At 43.9% G+C, this 20,874-nt stretch overlaps 1 protein-coding gene and 1 pseudogene across 1 annotated transcript in view; both read left to right on the forward strand.

The window, feature by feature from the left end:
* The first annotated feature begins 1,257 nt into the window (after positions 1–1,257).
* Positions 1,258–20,874, forward strand: part of Lct (lactase) — a 43,325-nt gene continuing 23,708 nt past the window's right edge. The window contains exons 1-6 of the mRNA XM_046463748.2: positions 1,258–1,897; positions 5,422–5,501; positions 10,473–10,556; positions 13,931–14,033; positions 15,705–15,783; positions 19,371–20,097. Coding sequence (XP_046319704.1) covers positions 1,258–1,897; positions 5,422–5,501; positions 10,473–10,556; positions 13,931–14,033; positions 15,705–15,783; positions 19,371–20,097 — 1,713 coding nt within the window. The remainder of the gene's footprint in view (positions 1,898–5,421; positions 5,502–10,472; positions 10,557–13,930; positions 14,034–15,704; positions 15,784–19,370; positions 20,098–20,874) is intronic.
* LOC124106131 (ATP synthase F(0) complex subunit C2, mitochondrial-like) lies at positions 6,283–6,874 on the forward strand (annotated as a pseudogene).

Here is a 20,874-nt window from a genome sequence, read left to right on the forward strand (position 1 = left end):
TCTTTTTATGTGGTGCTGAGGATCGAACCCTGCGCGCCCCGCGCATGCCAGGAGAGCGCGCTACCGCTTGAGCCACATCCCCAGCCCATAAACTTTTGAATAACCATTATGCCATGTGGCCAAAGGAAATAGGAAGAAATTATAATGTGCCATTTTTTAAAAAAAAAAAAAGCAAGCTGGAAGAATCCACATTGTTGAAGGTGTTTATTCTAGAAAGAATATGGAAGTGATCAAAGGAGAATTTGCAATTTTCATAGATGTTTCTATACTTAAATATTTTACAAGATGTATTCATTGTTTTCTTTGTGTGTGTGTGTAGTTCTGGGGATTAAACCCAGGGACCCCTACCACTGCTACTTCCCCAACCCTTTAACATTTTTAAAGTTTTGAGACAGGGTCTCATTAAATTCAAGACTGGCCTAGAACACACATTCTCCTGCCTCAGTCTCCAGAGTTGCTAGAATATCAGTTGTGTGCCACCTTGCCCAGCTGTTCACATATTTTCAAAGTGGTGGGGGGAGTTGCTGAGGGACTTATTTCTGTTTATAATATGTCAAGAAATTTTGAAGTACCAGGTGCAGTGGTGCACACCTGTAATCCCAGCAGCTCAGGAGGCTGAGACAGGAGGATCATGAGTTCAAAGCCAGTCTCGGCAAAAAGTGAGGCACTAAGTAACTTAGTGAGACCTGTCTCTAAATAAAATACAAAATAGGGCTAGGGATGTGGCTCAGTGGCTGAGTGTCCCTGAGTTTAATCTCTGGTCCCCCACCCCACAAAAAAATAAATTTTAAAGTAATAGACAGGGCTGGGGATGTGGCTCAAGTGGTATCGTGCTCCCCTGGCATGCGTGCAGCCTGGGTTCGATCCTCAGCACCACGTACAAACAAAGATGTTGTGTCCGCCGAGAACTAAAAAATAAATATTAAAAAAATTCTCTCTCTCTCTCTCTTTCTCTCTCTCTCTCTCTCTCTCTCTCTTTAAATAAATAAATAAATAAATAAATAAAGTAACAGACAAAAAGTGGAGAATTTTTTCCCAGATATTTTCTAGGTTCTTCTGCTTAAATTCAATGGATAGTTTGAGGGTTTCATGTTATTTCTTATCATCTTTAAATTTTTAAATATTTGTGAACCATGTACTTCTTTCACTACCATAGATAACCAGGTTAAATATTGTTAATAATCATGTAGAATTTTACAACCTCAGCTGTTGTTATAAAGTCAGGATTCCTTCCATATACCTAACAGTTCCCTGAAAATGGAGCTGTCTCAGAATGTAGTCTTTATTGTTCTACTAAGTTTTTCATGCGAGGGGTTAGACTGGGAATCTGACAGAAATTTTATTTCAGCTGCTGGTCCTCTAACTAATGATTTGCTGCACAACCCAAGCTATCCACTGGGAAACCAGAGTTTGAATTTTGTAGCTGGGGACAAGGACATTTATGTTTGTCACCAGCCACTGCCCTCTTTCCTGCCAGAATACTTCAACAATCTTCATGCCAGTAAGATCACCCATTATAAAGTATTTTTGTCATGGGCACAACTTCTCCCATCAGGAAGCTCCAAGAATCCAGATGAGAAAACAGTGCATTGCTACCGACAACTCCTCAAGGCCCTCAGGACTGCGAAGCTTGAGCCCATGGTTGTGCTGCACCACCAGACCCTACCCGCCAGCCCTGTGCAGAGAAACGAAGGCTTTGCTGATCTCTTTGCTGACTATGCCACATTTGCCTTCCACTCCTTTGGGGACCTAGTTGCGATCTGGTTCACCTTTAGTGACTTGGAGGAAGTAATGATGGATCTTCCTCACCAGGAATCAAGAGCTTCGCGTCTCCAGACTGTCACTGATGCCCACAAAAAGGCCTATAATATTTACCATGAAAAATATGCTTCTCAGGGTAAGTACACATTGACCCTGAAGCTAATCCACCAGCAGCTTTGGCACACACCTTCCCCCATCCTTCTTAGAGCTGGACTTGGTATTTCTTCTGCTTACTTTCAATAGACTCCTCATATCTATACAGTGGGAGAGACCAATGTTGTATTGATTTTCCAGTGGAGGTAGGAAAGGGTAGTTTATATTGCATAATGCCCTTTGAAAAATATATTTTAAATTTCTTGCCCACTCTTGAAACTGTGCAGCCACTGATTGTCTCATTGTCCCCTCTCCCTTCACAAGGAGACCTGCCTTCCTAACTATCCAAGGCTTCAAGATTGCCTGTGCTTCTTCCTCAGCCCCCACCCCTTTTCTTATGAAGACACTAAGACCACTGTATATCCACTGCAGCTAGAGCTTACATTTCATCAAGGGAGACAGACAAACACAAAATAAAATGATGATATACTGACAGGGAATGAAAAACCATAAGGTGTTTTTTGTTTTGCTTCGTTTTATGTGTGTGTGTGTGTGTGGTGCGGGTTTGAAACCAGGGCTTTACTCATGATAGGCCCGAGCTCTACCTTGAACTATACCTCCAGCCCTGAGAATACTGTAAGTTTAATTGTTCATATTCCTATTTCTTAGGTAACCTGAAGTTCTGATTCAGTAGTTCTAGGCAGAACCAGAACATTTATGTTTTTAATAAATTCCCAAAGTAAATGCTAGGTATACCGATTTTGGACTATGTATGCTTTCTTCTTTCTATTATATACTATATGTATGTGTCTATACTATATAATGTATATGCACAATTTTTTTTGTGGTGGTAGCAGCAGTGGGGGTTGAACCTGGGGTGTTTTGCCCCTGAGCTAATATCAGCCTTTTATAATTTTTTATTTTGAAATAGGATGTGCCTAAGGTGCTGAGGCTGGCCTTGAACTTACAATCCTCCTGCTTCTCACATGCTAGGCAAATGCACTACCACTGAACTGAATCCCTAGTCCTTTTTGTTCATTTTGTTTTGTTTTATTTTATTTTAAAACAAAAAACAACCCCATGAAAAACAGGCAAAGGATTTGAATAGACATTTCTCCAAAGAAAATAACACAGATGGTCAATAAGCACATGAAACATCACCAATCATATAGAAATACAAATCCAAACCACAATTAGTTATCACTTTATACTCATTAGGATGGCCATTATAAACAGAGAGTGAGAAATAGAGAAAACAAGTGATGGTGTGAACATAAAGAAACTGCAGTGCTTATGCATTGAGGTCAGCAAAGTAAAATGGCACAGCTACTCTAGAAAACAGAATGGTGGTTCCTTTAAAATTTTTAACTTAGCCAGGCTGCATGGTGCTGCATGCCTGTAATCCTAGGAAGTGGGGAGGCTAAGGCAGGAAGATCACAAAGTCAAGCCTAGCCTGGGCAACTAAGCAAGACCCTGTAATAAAATAATAAATAAAAGAGCCTAGACAGGTAGCTCAGTGGTAGAGTACCCTGGGTTCAATTTCCAGTACTGCAAAAATAAATAAATAAAATTTAATTTAGGGGCCAGGTATAGCTCAGTGGTAGAGTACTTACCTAACATGCAAGGCTCTGGTTCAGTCCCCAGGACATAAAATAAATATTTAATTTAGAATTACCATATGATCCAAATTCCACTTCTGGGTATACACCTATAAGAATTGAAAGCAGACTGTTAAACAAGAATTTGTAGACCAATGTACATATTAGCATTATTCATAATATCTAAAAGGTGGAAACAAACCAAATCTCTGTCTATAGATGGATAAATATATGTGGAATGCACCTACAAAAAAATATTATTCAGCCTTAAAAAGGAAGGAAATTCTAACACAACAACATAGATTAACTTTGAAGATGACATGCTAAGTGAAATAAATCAGACACCCAAAAAAAGACAAATACTCTATGATTCTAATCATATGCAGTAACCTCCAGTAGTAATTCAGAGACAAAGTGGAATAGAGATTACCAGGGGCTGGAAGAGAAGATACCTAGGGGAGTTACTGCTTAGTGGGTACAGAATTTCAGTTTGGGAAGATGAAAAAGTTCTGAAGAGAGATGCTGGTGATGACTGCACAATAATATGAATATACGTGATGCTGCTGAATTGTACAATTAAAAGTATTTATGGGCTGGGGACATGGCTCAGTTGGTAGAGTGCTTGCCTCGCATGCACAAGGCCCCGAGTTCAATCCTCAGCACCACCCTCCCCTGCCACACACACAGTGTTTAAAATGGTAGATTTTGTTATATCTTACCACAATTTTGTTCTTGTGGTGGTGCTGAGGATTGAACTCAGGGCCTTGTACATGTGAGGGAAGCACTTACCAACTGAGCTACTTCCCTAGCCTTATTTTAACATAATTTTTAGCAAATAAAAAAGTATAATCTTTCTGTATGTGTTATAAACCTTCTACTGATTTGTTAGATGTGCTGCCAATCAGGAGGAAAAAGAAGATATGATTTTTGGCAGAGTTGGAGGGATGAGAAAAAAGTGAACATCCCTCTGATAGGAAGAGTAGAATCACACATAGCACCCCCATTTGCCCAGCATTGGGACACACTCCAGGGCAACATCTAGTAACCCCTGCCACACCTCTAGCAACAGCAGCTTGTTATTGGCCAGATTATTTTGATCAATGCATTCAGGGAGCCAGATATTGTGGTGCACACCTGTAATCCCCGCAGCTCGGGAGGCTGTGGCAGGAGCATTGCAAGTTCAAAGCCAGCCTCAGCAATTTAGCAAGGCCCAAGCAACTTAGTGAGATCCGGTCTCAAAAAATTAAAAAAGGGCTGGGGATGTGGCTCAGTAGTAAAGCATCCCTGGGTTCAATTCCCAGTACCATCATACCCCCCCCCCCCCCGCCAAAAAAAAAGTTGGCAATGTAAGGCAACTTAAGAAGAATACAGCTCAGTGTTTATCAAATTACGGTCTCAGGACCACTTCAAATCACATAGGTAGCTTGTGTTAAAATGTGTGTTCCTGGGCTCATCCTAGTTGGCTGACTCCAAATCTGAGGGTGGAGGTCTGGAAATTGGCATTTTAAAATAATCTTGGCAGGTGATTCTGATGCATACAAAAGTTTGAGAGTCACTGTTAGATTCCTTAAATCAAAACACGTTGCATACGGTAATATTCTCTTTGTTTCTCACTCAATACACAGTAGGACTTTATACTGAGATCTACACAGTGAACAAGGACAAAGTGACATCAGTTTCCTGAGTGCACCCTGCCTTCAGAGCAGGTTCTTCCCTTGCCACCTTTTATCTTGCTGGTGGTAGGGCAGGGATATTGTTCCTACAAAACGGTCTCTCAGGGACTTTTTCTTCCCCCACTACTTTGTTTTCTATAGCCTTTCAGATAAAATCATGTGAACTATTTCTTTCATAAATCCTTTTTAAAGTTCTACCTTCCTAGAGAAAGGTGGATAGAAAATGAATGCCCCAGTGGCTTCCTTGGTCAGAGCCTGCTGCTCTCGCTCACCTGCTCTTCTTCTGATTGTTTCAGGTGGAAAGCTCTCTGTGGTCCTAAGAGTGGAAGAGATCTCGGAGCTCCTGCTAGAACCATCCACATCTGCACTTGGCAAGGTGACAACAACCCAGAGATACAGCCTCTATAGTACCTGGGGGAAGTTGTTTGTTTTGTTTTTTGGGTTTTTTTTTTTTTTTTTTTCTTGGTACTAGGGATTGAACCCAGGGGCACTTTACCTTTGAGCTACATCCCCATTCCTTTTTAAAAATTTTTAAATTTATTTTTATGTTTTTAAAAATTAACCTTTAGTTTACTTGTTTTTATGTGGTGTTGAGGATGGAACCGAGGGCCTCACCCATGCTAGGCAAGCGCTCTACCACTGAGCTACAACCCCAGTTCCTAAATTTTTTATTTTAATACAGGGTCTTGCTAAGTTGCTGAGGTTGGTCTTGATCTTTTAATCCTCCTGCCTCAGCCTCCCCAAATTGCCTAGTATTATAATAGGTGTGTGCCGCCACGCCCTGTAAAAGTTGTAATTTTTTCTTTATTTGAACTCAGGGGCACTCGGCCACGGAGCCACATCCCCAGCCCTATTTTGTATTTTATTAGATACAGGGTCTCACTGAGTTGCTTAGTGCCTTGTTTTTGCTGAGGCTGACTTTGAACTTGTGATCCTCCTGCCTCGGCTTCCTGAACCACTGGGATTATAGGCATGTGCCACTGCGTCCAGCAAAAGTTGTGCCAAGTTTTTGTCTGCTGGTTTGACATTTGTATAAATGCCTTTTCTGAGTGTCATACATTCCCTAAATTCAGAATTGCTTTAAAAACAATATCTCATTTGTGGTATCCCTAGCTCTTGCATTGTCCGTGTCGGCTTGCTTATAACAAAGAAGCCAAATGCTTTCTGCTTGCCCTGATTCATTCTTAAAAGAATTCAAAAGTCAGGCACACTGTCTTCTCTGCACAGGGAGCAGCTTTCTTGCCACAGCCCCTCACTCCCTAAAAATATATGCCTGCTCCAAGTTCCTCTCCACCCACTCCTTGGTCAGGAGCACCTCTCAGCTGCTGAGCCTACCACTATCTCCCACGGTGCTGAACCGACCAGAGACACATAGGAGAGCTGCAACAGCTTGGCAGTCCCACGTCCCTTGACCTCACTTTTCCCTCACCCCAGCTTCCAAACCAGCACCATTTTAGGGGCCATCAACATAGCAGCCAAGTTCATTGGGGCCGGGGCTGCCACAGTCAGGGTGGCTGGCTCTGGGGCTGGGATTGGGATTGTATTTGGAAGCCTTATCATTGTTTATGCCAGGAACCCTTCTCTGAAGCAACAGCTCTTCTCCTACGCCATTCGGGCTTTTCCCTCTCAGAGGCCATGGGACTCTTCTGTCTGATGGTGGCCTTTCTCATTCCTTTGCCAAGTGAAGGAGCAGTCTCTGCCTCACATTATTCCTCCCACATCTTGTCCACCCTGTATGTCCCTTTCTAGGCAAAGTGGTTGGCTCAGGGTTTGACAGAGGGAAGACAAATAAATACTTTTTTAGTAAGAAAAAAAACAAAAAAGAGTCAGGCACAGTGGCACACATCTTTGATCCCAGCAACTCGGAAGGCTGAGACAGGAGGGTTGCAAGTTCAGGGTCAGCCTGGGTAACTTAGTGAGACTCTGTCTCAAAATAAAAAGAGCTGGGTGTGTAGCTCAGTGGTAGTGTGCTTGCCTAGCCTGTTCGATCCTAGTACTGAAAGAAAAGGAAACAACAACAAAAAAATGTCCAAAAGCTTACAAAAAATCCATTTATAGCAAAATAGATGTTAGAGTAGAGGGGTTTTAGAAATGTGATCCCTAGAGTATCTACCCTGGTTTCTACATCTCTATAACTGTCCATTCTAAAAAGAAAAATTAAAACATCTGAGCAGTAAGCAGGTTTGCCTCCTTTTGACTGCTGGGCAATGTGGAAAGCCATCAGAAAAAACAGCTGATCTCTGTAGTTCCTGTGACGTTGTCACGGTACTGTCATTACCCCATACTACTCACTGGGGGTTACATGTATCAGGGTTCAGTTTTCAGATTTACAAGTGCAGGAACTCAAACCCCAGATGTGATAAGATTCTGAATAAACAACTCTCTCGGGCTGATTGCACAACCAGATTGCTGCCTGAATTGATTTACAAAGGGTAATAACTGCTATCAGTTATAAACTCAGAAGACCAAAGTGCTCATCAGAAAAATGCGTGTCTGGCAGTAGCCTTTGAACTGGTCTTCCTACCTAGATGCATGCTGCGCCATGCTTCAGGGTAACCTTCCAAAAGCACAGTTTTTTCGGATCCCATCAGGATGCCACACTCCCCTGAATCAACAAATCCCTCAGGGCTTTCCTCTGTCTTCCTCAATTCTTATTATACCCAGTGTATACACTATGCTAGCTAACTCTCTTCAAGATGATGCATGACATCTACTTCTTGTCCTTCCTGTCCTACCTTCCTCAAATCTTTTTCCATCAAAATCCTACCTACAGGGCTGGGGTTGTAGCTCAGTGGCAGAGCACTTGCCTGGCATGTGTGAGGCACTGAGTTCAATCCTCAGCACCATGTATAAATAAAGAGATAAAAAATAAAGGTACATCAACAACTAAAAAAATATATTTTTTAAAAAATCCTACCTATTGTTAATGTCCATGTGAATGTGCTCTATTAGAAGGCCTTACTTAACCACACTCCCAACGCTTTCTAACTCAACCTGCTGAACTCTTTCCCCACTTAGACCCTTTAGCCATTTGTTTAGACCAATTCCAAAGCTTTGCTGTGTATCAGAATTACCTAGAGTTAGAATACAGAGACCAAGGCTTAGTGTGGTGGGACAAATCTGGGCCCTTGGAAGGCATCCACATTCCCAGGTGGGTGTGATCCCCACTGATGTTTGAATATCATCGGTGTGGGCTTTTCTTACAGCACGTCTTGTTTTCTGCCTTTTCTTCATGTAAGTGATGTCTGTATTAATTTTCCTTATTAACTTGTAAGCTCCTGTGAATTTTTTTTTTTGGGGGGGTACCTGGGATTGAACTCAGAGGCACTCAACCACTAAGCCACATCCCCAGCCCTATTTTGTATTTTAATTAGAGACAGGTCTCACTGAGTTGCTTAATGCCTTGCTGTTGCTGAGGCTGGCTTTGAACTCGTGATCCTCCTGCCTCAGCCTCCCAAGTCGCTGGGATTACAGGAGTGCGCCCTTCTCCTGTGAATCTTATTTATCTTTAAATATGAATCCCCACTCACGTTTCTAACACAATGACTTTCAGGAGTAGGGACTCAATTACTATGTATTATATGGAACTGACAAACAGAAGCAAGAACGGAGAAGACGGGTAAGGGAAATTCTGAGTGAGCACAGGCAAGTGTGAGGAGTCTTGTTGACACTGATGATAACTTGATTGGGAAAGCAGTGGGGAGCCAGTGATGAATCAGTTATCAAAGTCCATGACACACTTGGTTCTCACCAGATGTCCTAAGGGAAAAGATGATCCATGACGGGGAGAGGCAGGCCATGGCTTAACTATGACACGGTTAGAAATGTAGTAGCCCAGTAAGATTGGCAGCCATTATGAAGTCAAACAACAACAAGTGCTGGCGAGGATGTGGGGAAAAGGGTACACTTGTACATTGCTGGTGGGACTGCAAATTGGTGCGGCCAATTTGGAAAGCAGCATGGAGATTCCTGGGAAAGCTGGGAATGGAACCACCATTTGACCCAGCTATTGCCCTTCTTGGACTATTCCCTGAAGAAGACCTTAAAAGAGTGTACTACAGGGATACTGCCACATCGATGTTCATAGCAGCACAATTCACAATAGCAAGACTGTGGAACCAACCTAGATGCCCTTCAATAGATGAATGGATAAAAAAAAATGTGGCATTTATACACAATGGAGTATTACTCTGCACTAAAAAATGACAAAATCATGGAATTTGCAGGGTAATGGATGGCATTAGAGCAGATTATGCTAAGTGAAGCTAGCCGATCCCTAAAAAGCAAATGCCAAATGTCTTCTTTGATATTAGGAGAGCAACTAAGAACAGAGCAGGGAGGAAGAGCAGGAGGAAAAGATTAACATTAAACAGAGACATGAGGTGGGAGGGAAAGGGAGAGAAAAGGGAAATTGCATGGAAATGGAAGGAGACCCTCATTGTTATACAAAATTACATATAAGAGGTTGTGAGGGGAATGGGAAAAAAAAAACAAGAAGAGAAATGAATTACAGTAGATGGGGTAGAGAGAAAAGATGGGAGGGGAGGGGAGGGGGGATAGTAGAGGATAGGAAAGGTAGCAGAATACAACAGTTACTAATATGGCATTATGTAAAAATGTGGATGTGTAACCGATGTGATTCTGCAATCTGTATTTGGGGTAAAAATGGGAGTTCATAACCCACTTGAATCTAATGTATGAAATATGATATGTCAAGAGCTTTGTAAGGTTTTGAACAACCAATAAAAAAAATAAAAAAATAAAAAGAAATGGAGTAGCCATCCACTCACTGAGAGAAGTGGGCAGTGTGGTATCTTCGTGTTGAGACTCTGAGTTTTTTCAACATAGGCAGGCCAGAGACAGGGCCAAGGTTATATCCTTAATCAGAATGTAGACTAGGACCACGAGAGTCATGCTCTCAGTCGATGGGTCAAGCTAGGGTTAACTGGGGTGCACTTCAAACTGCTCTGAAACTATAACAAAACCCCAAACCCCAGAAAGGTCCACAGAGCTCATGAGGGCCTCAAGGAATGTGCTGTTGGGGACACCTCTGACCTCCAGTGCCTTCCCTTGTCTACATGGTGTAACCCACCATTTCTGGAATACTCATGTGCTCATTTATTTAACCATATACACTTAGTGAGCACTTTCTGTGTGCCAGGCTCTTGGCAGAGCACACAGATGAGGTATTCCCAAAAAGACATAGGCATTCCCCCTTCACACACAGTGGAAAACCTCACATTGTGGTATTCAGTTTAGAAATAAGGGGAGAAATAAAAAATACTTCTAAGCAGCATTTTGCCTTGAAATTTCTTATTCTCTAATGACCCTATTTGTTTATTTCTAGGACTCAGTTGATTTCCTATCTCTTGATTTGTCTTATGAATGCCATAGTGTGGAGAGTCTACCACAGAAGTTGAATATATTGCAGGTAATTTGATCCCTTTTCCCTTAACAACAATGAATAGTGAGGGTTCCTAAGAGCCTATTAGACCTCTAATGTGTTGGTTAATGTGTGAACTGAACTTCTACACAGTCAAAAGATCTGCCACGATGCATCTGGGGATATTTTCATTAAGAACATCCCTAAAGAACACTGGGTATTAGGCAGTCTTTCCTAGAAAAGGAAACAAGGGTTGAATTGTTAAGGTACATATTCACGTTGGATCTTCTACTCTCATTGGAATTGCCTGATTGAAATTTCAGTGTTCTCCGTTTTAAAAAGACAGTTCATTGATGGTAGTGACGATTGCTGTGAGTTCATTTTGTATACTACAACAAAATACCTGAGGCAAGCTAACTTTATTTTAAAAAGAGGTTTATTTAGCTCACAGTTCTGTAGCTTCAAGGATGGTGCACTGGCATCAGTTCAGCTCAGCTCAGCTCTGGTCAGGCCCCTCTTGGCTGCATCCCATCATGATGGGAGCTTGTGTGTGATGAAAAACATCAGTGAGACAGGAAGCCAGAGAGAGAGATTGGGGTCCCACAGTCAAGGGGACACTCCAGTTGCCCTAACACCCTCCCATTAGGCCCCACCTCTTAAAGGCCCCACCACCTTCCAATACCACCACCCAGGGAACCAAGACCCAACCCACGAACATTTGAGAGGACACACTTAAACCATATCTAAACCAACGCATTTGCACAAGTGTAAATCTACTTAATGAGCCTAGGTAGCCAAGGTCAGATGCTTTTTAGTAAGTGCTGGAGGTAGGATTTGAACCAGGGCTTTCTCATTCTAAGACACTACACTGCCTCTCCAAAACAAAAATAAGCAAAATGTTGGCAACTTTATAATGAAGGTTGAAGGTTGAATTTTTTTTTTTTTTTAATCGCATACTATTTTAATTGTTTTGTAAGCTTCTTCTCACCTGAACCTAAACTTGCTTGAGAACCACAGCCTGCACTTCTGGGCTTCCTGGATGAGATTTCTGGGTCTTAAACAGAATGGTGGTATCTTTGAGATCCTCTTATGCCTGACAACAAAATTTGCCTTTCCCTGCCTCAAGGGATTAAACCAGAGCTTGTGGCCAAGCTAAAGGCTTCAGAATCTAAAAAACATCTAAAAAAGCCCATCTCAGTTATTCAGATGCAGCTTTCCTCCAGTCAACAGGAGTATCTGCAGGATTTGTGTTAGATGATGTGGTTTACAGTGCTTCTTTTTCAAGATCTACACCACTGGTGTCTGGAAAATGCTATGAGACCTCAGTTCATAGCTGGCCATCCTGTGGACAAACTTGGGAGCCATATATTAAGCCCTGCAACAGTTCTTTCTTTCCTTCTATTTCCTTATGTAGGAATTCAATTCCAGATGTTGGACTTCACAACTCAGATGCAGCCTCAAAGATTTAGAATGGGGCAGGGGCTACAGCTCAGTGTAGAGTATGCCCTGTACATGCATGAGGCCCTGAATTTGATCCCCAGCATGCAAAAAAGAACAGCTGAGTTCTCCCTGAGGAGGGGGGCTGAGGAGCATCCACAGGAGCCTGCAGCATGCTGCCTGTAGCTTCTTTCTCAACATAACCTCCTTTCTCACCCTAGATGCCCCCACACTTGAAGGGGCCTCTCCCATGGACTACAAGGGGAGAGGGTGGAGGTGTTGTCGAGATCAATATACACTCACTTCTATCCCTCCTATCTCCCCAGAGCACCTTGCTGAGCCTCAGGGGCCCTCAGCTGCCGCTCATCAATGGTGCACAGGTATCTTAGGGCCTGAGAACATCCTCAGCACCTTGGTAAAGAGGCACAGCACAGCCCCAGCTTCTGAGTTCTGCAAGAGGCACACACTGAGTCCCATATCAAGTTATCAGAAAAGGCTCTGTTCACCCAGGGTACGCTTCATTCTGCAGAAGGCAGGGCAGGGGCCCCAAATATTTCTAGTTCATTAGTCCTAGAATGTCACAATTTACCCACACCCCCCCACCAGTTGTATGGATCCTTCAAGAAGGAAAAAACCCTCAGTTCTGTAAGTATGCTGCCCTCAGTTGTTTGGATCTCCTGCATTGACCCATCCCTGGGAAAGGACCGAACCTGTGTGGAGGTGCTGCTCCACCAACAGTGTGCTCATGGGCAGCTCACCTGGCTTCTCCGAGCTTTGGACGCCTCATCTGTCAAGAAGGGACATTGTCAAAGGAAGCTATGAGAAAATAAAGAATGTGACTGGCTCCTTTTAAGTAGTTGCTATTGGTATCTCTTGTAGCCTTTAATGGCTCAGAGGAGGAAAAATTAGTGAGAGGGAAAATAACCAGACAGATCCCAGCCTCCCAAGAAAGGGTAAGATGAAATGAAGCAAGTCAGCTTGGAGATACTTCCCGTGATACTAAAGTGGAGAACACCTGCTCTACACTTAATGTTCTAGTCACCTTTTCACCTCTGTGACCAAAAGACCTGACAAGAACAATGTAGAGGAGAAAAAGTATATTTGGCACTTACTGTTTCAAGGGTCTTAATCCATTGATGGCCAACTCCATAGTTCTGGGCCCAAGATGAGGCAAAACATCATGGTGGAAGGGTATGGCAAAGGAAAGCAGCTCAGGACATGGCAACAAGGGAGCAAAGAATGACCTCCGCTCAGCCGGGACAAAATATAAATCCCAAAGGCACGCCCCCAGTGACCTACCTCCTCCAGCCACACCCTACCTGCCTACAGTTACCACCCAATTAATCCAAATCAGTGATTAGGTCACATCATATCCTTGATTATGTTGTAATTCTCATAGCCTGATTGTTTTTGAACAATGTTTCTGAATGTTCTTGCATTGTCTCACACAAACTTTTGGGGGGCACCTCATATCTAAACCAAAATAGTTAACAATGACAGCTCTTTTAACTTTATTATGGAAAATTTCAGGTGTATCTAAAAGTAAGGGGAAAAGTATAAGGAACTCCTATGAATCCATCTGTAGCTGCAAGTACTATTTTTCCTATCCCCCTCTCCTCTACCTTCTAAACCAGATTATTTTGAAGCAAACCTCAGACATCTAAAAATATGGTGATGGTGGTTTCTTGAGTAACATGGGCTCCTCATGAGAGCAGATGGCCTTGTTCTTGGCTCCAAGACATTCCTTGTGTACCTAAGATGAAGGAAGGGTGCATGTAGGGGTGAGGAGGGTGGCCTGTGTACTAAACCGTGTAGGTCTTTCTCCTTCAAGGTCTAGAGTCAGCTACTCTAATTAACTGATATGGCGAGAGGTCATTTTCAAAGCTAGGGAATGTTTGTGACATCTCATCTTGAAACCCTGTCCCTCTTTTCAAAAGATACTTCCTAGGGAGCTTCATTTACTTGCTGGCCTTTATATTTTTCAGACCATTGAACCAAAAGTGAAAGTTTTTATCTTCACCCTAAAACTTCAGGACTGTCTCTCTACCAGGAAGAGTCCTGCCAGTCTGCTTTTTAGCCTTCTGGAAGGTAAGTGGGTCCTCATGGGAGAGATTTTGAGAGACATTTGGTTCACTAGCCTGGTGACTAACAGTCTTAAAAGCTGGGGTTTGAATAGGAGGAGGGGCACGGGAGGACGACTGGTCTAAGAAACCTACCCAGGTGGGTCTGGGGGCCCTCTGCCTTCCCTGGCAAACAGCTCCCATTGCCCCAAGAAAGAGGTGAGGCTCTGGGGGCTGGGGATGTGGCTCAAGCGGTAGCGCGCTCACCTGGCATGCGTGTGGCCCGGGTTCGATCCTCAGCACCACATACAAACAAAGATGTTGTGTCCGCCGAAAACTAAAAAATAAATATTAAAAAAATTCTCTCCCTTGGGGCTGGGGATGTGGCTCAAGCGGTAGCGCGCTCGCCTGGCATGCGTGTGGCCCGGGTTCGATCCTCAGCACCACATACAAACAAAGATGTTGTGTCAGCCGAGAACTAAAAAATAAATATTAAAAAATTCTCTCTCTCTCTCTCTCTCTCTCTCTCTCTCTCTCTCTCCCACTCTTTCTTTAAAAAAAAAATTCTCTCCCTCTCCCCACCCTCTTAAAAAAAAAAAAAAAAGAGGTGAGGCTCTATATAAGGCCAGGGATGCCTCTTACACAGATAAAGACCATTGGGCCTCGGATGTGAACTGTAAGCATGAAAGCTGATCTTTGTTTGCTAGTCTCCGTCCATTGCCTCTTCCTCCAGGGTCTTTCATCTCTGCCCCATTCTGTAGGACTGCTTCATGCCTGTCCCCAGTCAGTGCCTTCTGTTTCCCCTTGTCCCTCTGACCTCAGTTTGACTATAGCCCTGGGTGGGCACCTAAGCTGCTAAAAACTTTCAGGTGCAGGACCTGAAGCTCAGGGACCATCTTCTCAGTGTTTTAATGCAAATTCTTGACAGAATCTGATTGACCATGGATCAAGAGGCTGCTCCTGGTCCAGTTGTGCCAGGGGAAAGCCGGGGTCCATTAAGTCTGTGGCTGCTAGAGACTCCACAGGAAGGGGCAGAGGGACATGTGCTGGAGTGCCCTGAGACTCAGTCCCACCCCTGTCATCTATAGGCCAGGTTCTGGGAGAAGTCAGTGGTGCCCTGTTTCCTGTAACCCCTCCCCTCCCGTCCCTGTGCCTCACTGACTCCACGGGCCTCTGCAGCTAATGTGCACACTCACCTAATATCCTCACCCCAACTCATTTTTGATAGCACCATGAGTACTGTTTTTAAATGCCAGACCTTTATAAATGGTTAAAATGGTAACTTTTATGTTGATGTATATGCAAACCACAATTTTAAAATTCCACTGCTTTCAGATGTTTAAATTCTAAATCAACAGTTCTCAAATTTGCAGTTCCTGGACCAGCAGCATCAGGATCGGCATCACCTGGGGACTTAGAAATGCGTTTCCTGGACCCCCCCCCCCCAGACCAGTGTCGGAGGCTTTGGGGTGAAGCTGACAATCTCTTTAATCTTCAGATGATTCTGATTATACCATTAAGTGTGTAAGGAGATCAGAAATGTCTGCTCTCCTTAACCTTTTAGCCCTTGGTATATTCAGAGGGACCTGGAACTGTTGCTTGGAGTTTGGGGATATTTTATGAGTGAGGAAAACTGCTGATATCAGATGCACACGTTCTTGGTTGAGTTTCATACAGAGTTCAATTTCTTCTTTTACAGCCATAAATAAAGACCAAGTGCTCACCATTGGGTTTGATGTTAATGAGCTCCTGACCTGCTCATCAAGTTCCAAGAAAAGGTGATGTTAGATTAAGTCACTGATATTTTTAGATTATTCTGCTGTTCTTTCACATGGGATCTCTTTTTGGGATTGTTGGCACTGCTTATTGGACCAGCAGGTTTATTATGGTCATTCAAAAACAAGGAGAACGGGTCAGAGGAAAGCTGGAGAAGTTATCCCTCACTGGATTTTGGCTTAGGCTCTACGGTCTGGCTTCCTCTGTTATCAATTCACTCCAGCTGCACACAATTAGCAGAGCTGAGATTTGAATCCTTTCTTCTAGTTTAAGATCTTAGAAACAGTGCGTGTGGAAAAGAGGCCAGGTTAAACAGAGATCTGACCATCCCACTCGGTTCATGAAGTGAGTTCTTGCCCCCATTTCCTTAAGTGAAATGTCTTCTCCACTGGAGACAGTGTAGACAGGAGGGACAGTTTTTGCAGAAGGCTATCTTAAGAGTTCTCAGGATAGAGGTTTTAATCAATGATGAGACAGCAAAAAAATTTATCAATGACTAAAGTTTGTAAAATTACAAGGTTTATAAATTATATACTTTAAAAGAAATTGGAGCAGATTTAAGGTTAGCCCTGTAATTATATCATATCCCACATTAAATGAGCAAAAAGAGGATGGTGTGGAAGGTGGCACTGAGAATTCCCCACAACCTCAGCACTCCCTCAGGATGTCACAGGTGGACTTTATACACCATGCTATTATGTAGGACAGACTGGAGACCATCATTTGGCTCCCAGACCCTCTGCTGGAGCTCTCCTTGTCATTCCTCTGACATTTTGTGAACAGTGGTGCCATTTAGCTGTCCAGAGCCATAATCACTTCTTATTGTCCATATTTTCAACTCACTTCAAATCAGCAGTTGAGTTTAACAGATCTTGCTTGGGTAGCTGTCATACGTCAGACTTTCTGCTGTGTGGGCAAAATAGTGCCATGAGCAGAGAAGTCACCTTCTCCCTGACCATACAGTCCACCAAGAAGTGCTGGGCTATGTCTTCTGGCAGAGAAAAACAAAAAACAAAAAAAACAGACCAAAATAAAATGGATTCCCTGGGAGGTCAGTAAGTACAAAACACAAGTGACACCAGCTCTGAGGTTCTCTCCAACACCCTGACCTCATTGCATTTCTCCTGAAGGGAAGATCCAACATTGGTTTACAGCAGGGACCCTGACTCAGTTGGATGTGGATGGAGACCTGCTGGTGGAAGGGAAGCAGGGGAGGAGGATTCAGGACTACCAGTTTTCTCCCTCGAGAATTTTAGACTTCACAGGTGAGGCAGAGAGGTCCCCAAAAGACCAGAGCACAGCAGGGGAGACAGCCCTACATCCCAAAGGGACAGAAGAGCATTGTTTGGGACTCTCTGAGGTAGGTGGGCTGAAGCGGGGCACTTGGAATCTCTCTGGCCACAGAGTGCTTCTTAGTGCACTAAATCTTTCCCCAGGTTAGGCAAACCCCAGACTCCCTGCTCCAAGGCCTGTTCCACCCAGGGCAGTTTATTTCCTCAGACTTTCTTTCGTCTATGTCAGGAGTTCAGAGTCAGGGTCAGAGGGCCGAGTGAGGTCATGATCAGCCCAGGCTGTGTATGTGCGCAGCTGACTAAGCACCAAGCAGCTCCCACATAACTGGTCGGGCTCCACAATTCATGTGTTTGGGATAATCCACAACCATAAATGGTGGTCCCCCCCTCTCCACTGCTCTAGCAAATCTGGGGAAATTGATGCTAAGTAAAGCAGAGGGGCTTGGTCTAGAAGATCCCTACTGGGGGGCTGATTTGCTCTGGCATCCCCCCTTGGAAGGGAGACCCCTCTTCAGTGTCCCTGTCACTTCTGCCAGTTCTGTGCTCTGGGCCAATCTGGTCTAGTGTGGTCTCCTTCCACATGACGGCCCTCAGAGGTGATGCTCTTGACCTCCACCTTCTTTTCCCCATGTGGACAGACACATCCTCTTCTGCTAGCCTTTCCTCAAGGTTGGCTCTGCTGGGTACAGTTTGCAGTACACTGTGGTTGATGCTTTCCAGCCTGCAGGGCCCAGCTCACTGAAGGTGAAATCAATTTAGAGGATGACAACCAAAAACTTTTTTAAAAAGAAAGGAAAGGAATGGGAGACGGACTAGAATAAAATAGAAAATAGACTATGTCGCATGTAAGGATAGCACTTCACGTGTGTGTGTGTGTGTGTGTGTGTAAGATTTGCTTTTGTTTTAATTCTGAGGATTGAACTCAGGTGCTCTGCCACTGAGCCTCATGCATAACCCTTTTTTAATTTTTTGACACAGGGTCTTGTTAAGTTGCTTAGCACCTCACTAAGTTGCCCTCACTAAGTTGCCCTCACTAAGGCTTGCTTTGAACTTGCCATCCTCCTGCCTCAGCCTCCCAAGTGTCTGGGATTATAGGCATGTGCCTGGTTGATGTGGTGTTTTATTTCAAATATATAACATATACACATAGCAGAAACATTCACACATTCACATAATGGTACGTGGTTAAAAATAGAGACATTACTACCACTTGAAAGGTTTGGGATCAAGGAGAAGTGATGCTCACCAGGAGTCCAGGCCTCTATCTTGTTACATTTTCATCCTTAAGTTGGGTAGATTGGTAGATGGACGCTCTAGCTCCTGGCATCCTGTCCGCAATCCAGACAGCAAGAGGAAGAAAAGAGATTGTAGACAAGACTGATATTTAGTGGGTACCTGTCTGGTTTTTGTTTTCATTGTACGGCGATGAACCCAGGATTTAGCACATGCTAAGCAATCACTCTACCACTGAGCCATATTCCCAGACTCCTTTTCCATATTTTTTTATTGGTGCATTGTTGTTGTATGTAATGGTCTTCACTGTTACATATTTGTACATGCACACACTCTAACAATATAATTTGGCCAATATCATTTCCCAGTATTTCCACTGTCTCAGCCCTTGTTATTTTTTATTTTGAGACAAGGTCTTATTAAGTTACCCTAGGTTGGCCTCAAACTTGCCATCCTCCTGTCTCAGCCTCCTAAGTTGCTAGGATTGCAGGTGTGTGCTGCCATGCCCAGATAGTTGGTACTTAGCAGGAGAGCTATATCCACAGTTTCATTATTGAAATACTCTTGTCCCAGCTGGTAAATAGCTGCTGCCCCTGAGGCCCAGAAGGTATGCATTTCTTTAAGTCTGTTTCTCGCTCTGTAGGATGAAGATTAGTTGTAGTACCTATCTTGTAAATTAGTCATAAAATTAAATGAGATAATATACATATACTCTTATCACTGTGATTGGCACAGAATCTTGGCTCAAGAAATTTAAATCCTCATTATTAGTTGTTTTACACAATAAGTCATAAGAAGAATAAGTTCGGTATCAGAACTGAAGACAGTATTCAGGGTAGACCAACATGGGGATCAGTAGCACTGTTACTATTCTCAAGTAAGAACAATATTTAACAATTTCCACAACTAAGAGTCACTGCCTGCTATGACTTTGTGAATGTGGCAATTGACTCAGTGTTTCTGAAATCTTTACAGATTAAGTCCGTTGAACCCTATTCATCAGCATGGGGGTATTTGTAACTCCAAGTCACTAATCATTCCTTTGTGTCACTTCAACCCCACAGCGTATCTTTTTCTCTGACTGAAAGCCTGGCCCTTCAGACCGACCAGCATCAGGACCAAGAGATGGCAGTTGGGTCCTTGTACTCAGGCTCAGCCTACCAGAGAGTCTGGGAAACCTTTGCTAACCAGTCCAGGGCAGAAAGAGATGCCTTCCTGCAGGATGTTTTTCCAGAAGGCTTCCTCTGGGGCGTCTCCACAGGAGCCTTTAATGTGGAAGGAGGCTGGGCTGAGGGTGGGAGAGGGGCGAGCATTTGGGACCAATACGGGCACCTGAATGCCATCAATGGCCAGGCAACACCAAAGGTGGCCAGTGATAGTTACCACAAGCCAGTCTCTGATGTCGCCCTGCTCCGCGGCCTCCGGGCTCAAGTGTACAAGTTCTCCATTTCCTGGTCCCGGATCTTCCCCACTGGGCACAGGACCAGCCCCAACCTCCGAGGGGTTGCCTACTACAACAAGCTGATTGACAGCCTGCTGGACTCTGGAATCGAGCCCATGGTGACACTGTTTCACTGGGACCTGCCTCAGGCCCTGCAGGATCACGGCGGATGGCAGAATGAGAGCGTGGTGGATGCCTTCCTGGATTATGCCGCCTTCTGCTTCTCCACTTTTGGGGACCGTGTGAAGTTGTGGGTGACCTTCCACGAGCCATGGGTGATAAGCTATGCAGGCTATGGCACCGGCCAACATGCACCGGGCATTTCTGACCCAGGAGTAGCCTCTTTTAAGGTACTGCCCATTCCCACAGCTCCTAATTGGGCTGGAAGGAAGTAATTTTATCTGTCTCTTTTGCATCAGCAAGTCTTTACTTTTTGTTGTTTAAAGGTGATCAGAAGGAGGGAAAGGAAACCATAAATTAATTACCTTAATTTGTCCAGGCACTGTACTAGCTCTTTAAAAATAGAATTCCTTAGAATTGCCCTGATGGATGAGAAAATTGGGCTCAGAGAGGATAAACAATGTTTGTGATGACCTCACTGTTGGGTTGCAGGTTGAAAGACAGGTTCTGAGACTCCCTTCCTGACTCAAAGCAAGTCCCCAGGCTGGAACCATAGCCAGAGAGGGCTTGCCTACCCCTAGGTTCCACCCACAGCACTGCACTTATTTTAAAAAAAAAAAAAAAAAAAGCAAGTTTCTCATGTCACCTAGGCCTCTTTGTGTTAATCAAGGAGGGAATTTGTGAATTCAGCAAACTGAAAAATCTTGGTTGTAGCTTAGTCAAGATGGAACTTGATCATAGCACAGGAGATAGTTCCAGACCCAGCAGCTCTCTCATTTCCCTTATTGTCTTCATCCCTGGGATCCCTGGGCAGCCATTTGCTTTTGCTCCTATCTCCTGGTCTCTGGGTGACCACAGACACACTCCTGAATCCATCTCTGGATCTCAGCTAGGGGACTCGTGACAGGTATGGGCCAAGGTCCCAGGCCCTACCCACACTGAGAGATGGGGAGGTGGGACACGGAGGTGGCTTTCTTAGAAGGCAATCAGATATCGTTTCGACAAGA

This window comes from Marmota monax, unplaced genomic scaffold, assembly GCF_021218885.2.
Source record: "Marmota monax isolate L192 unplaced genomic scaffold, Marmota_monax_Labrador192_F-V1.1 WCK01_AAM20220418_F8-fsc00034, whole genome shotgun sequence".
In the NCBI taxonomy this organism is placed as follows: domain Eukaryota; kingdom Metazoa; phylum Chordata; class Mammalia; order Rodentia; family Sciuridae; genus Marmota; species Marmota monax.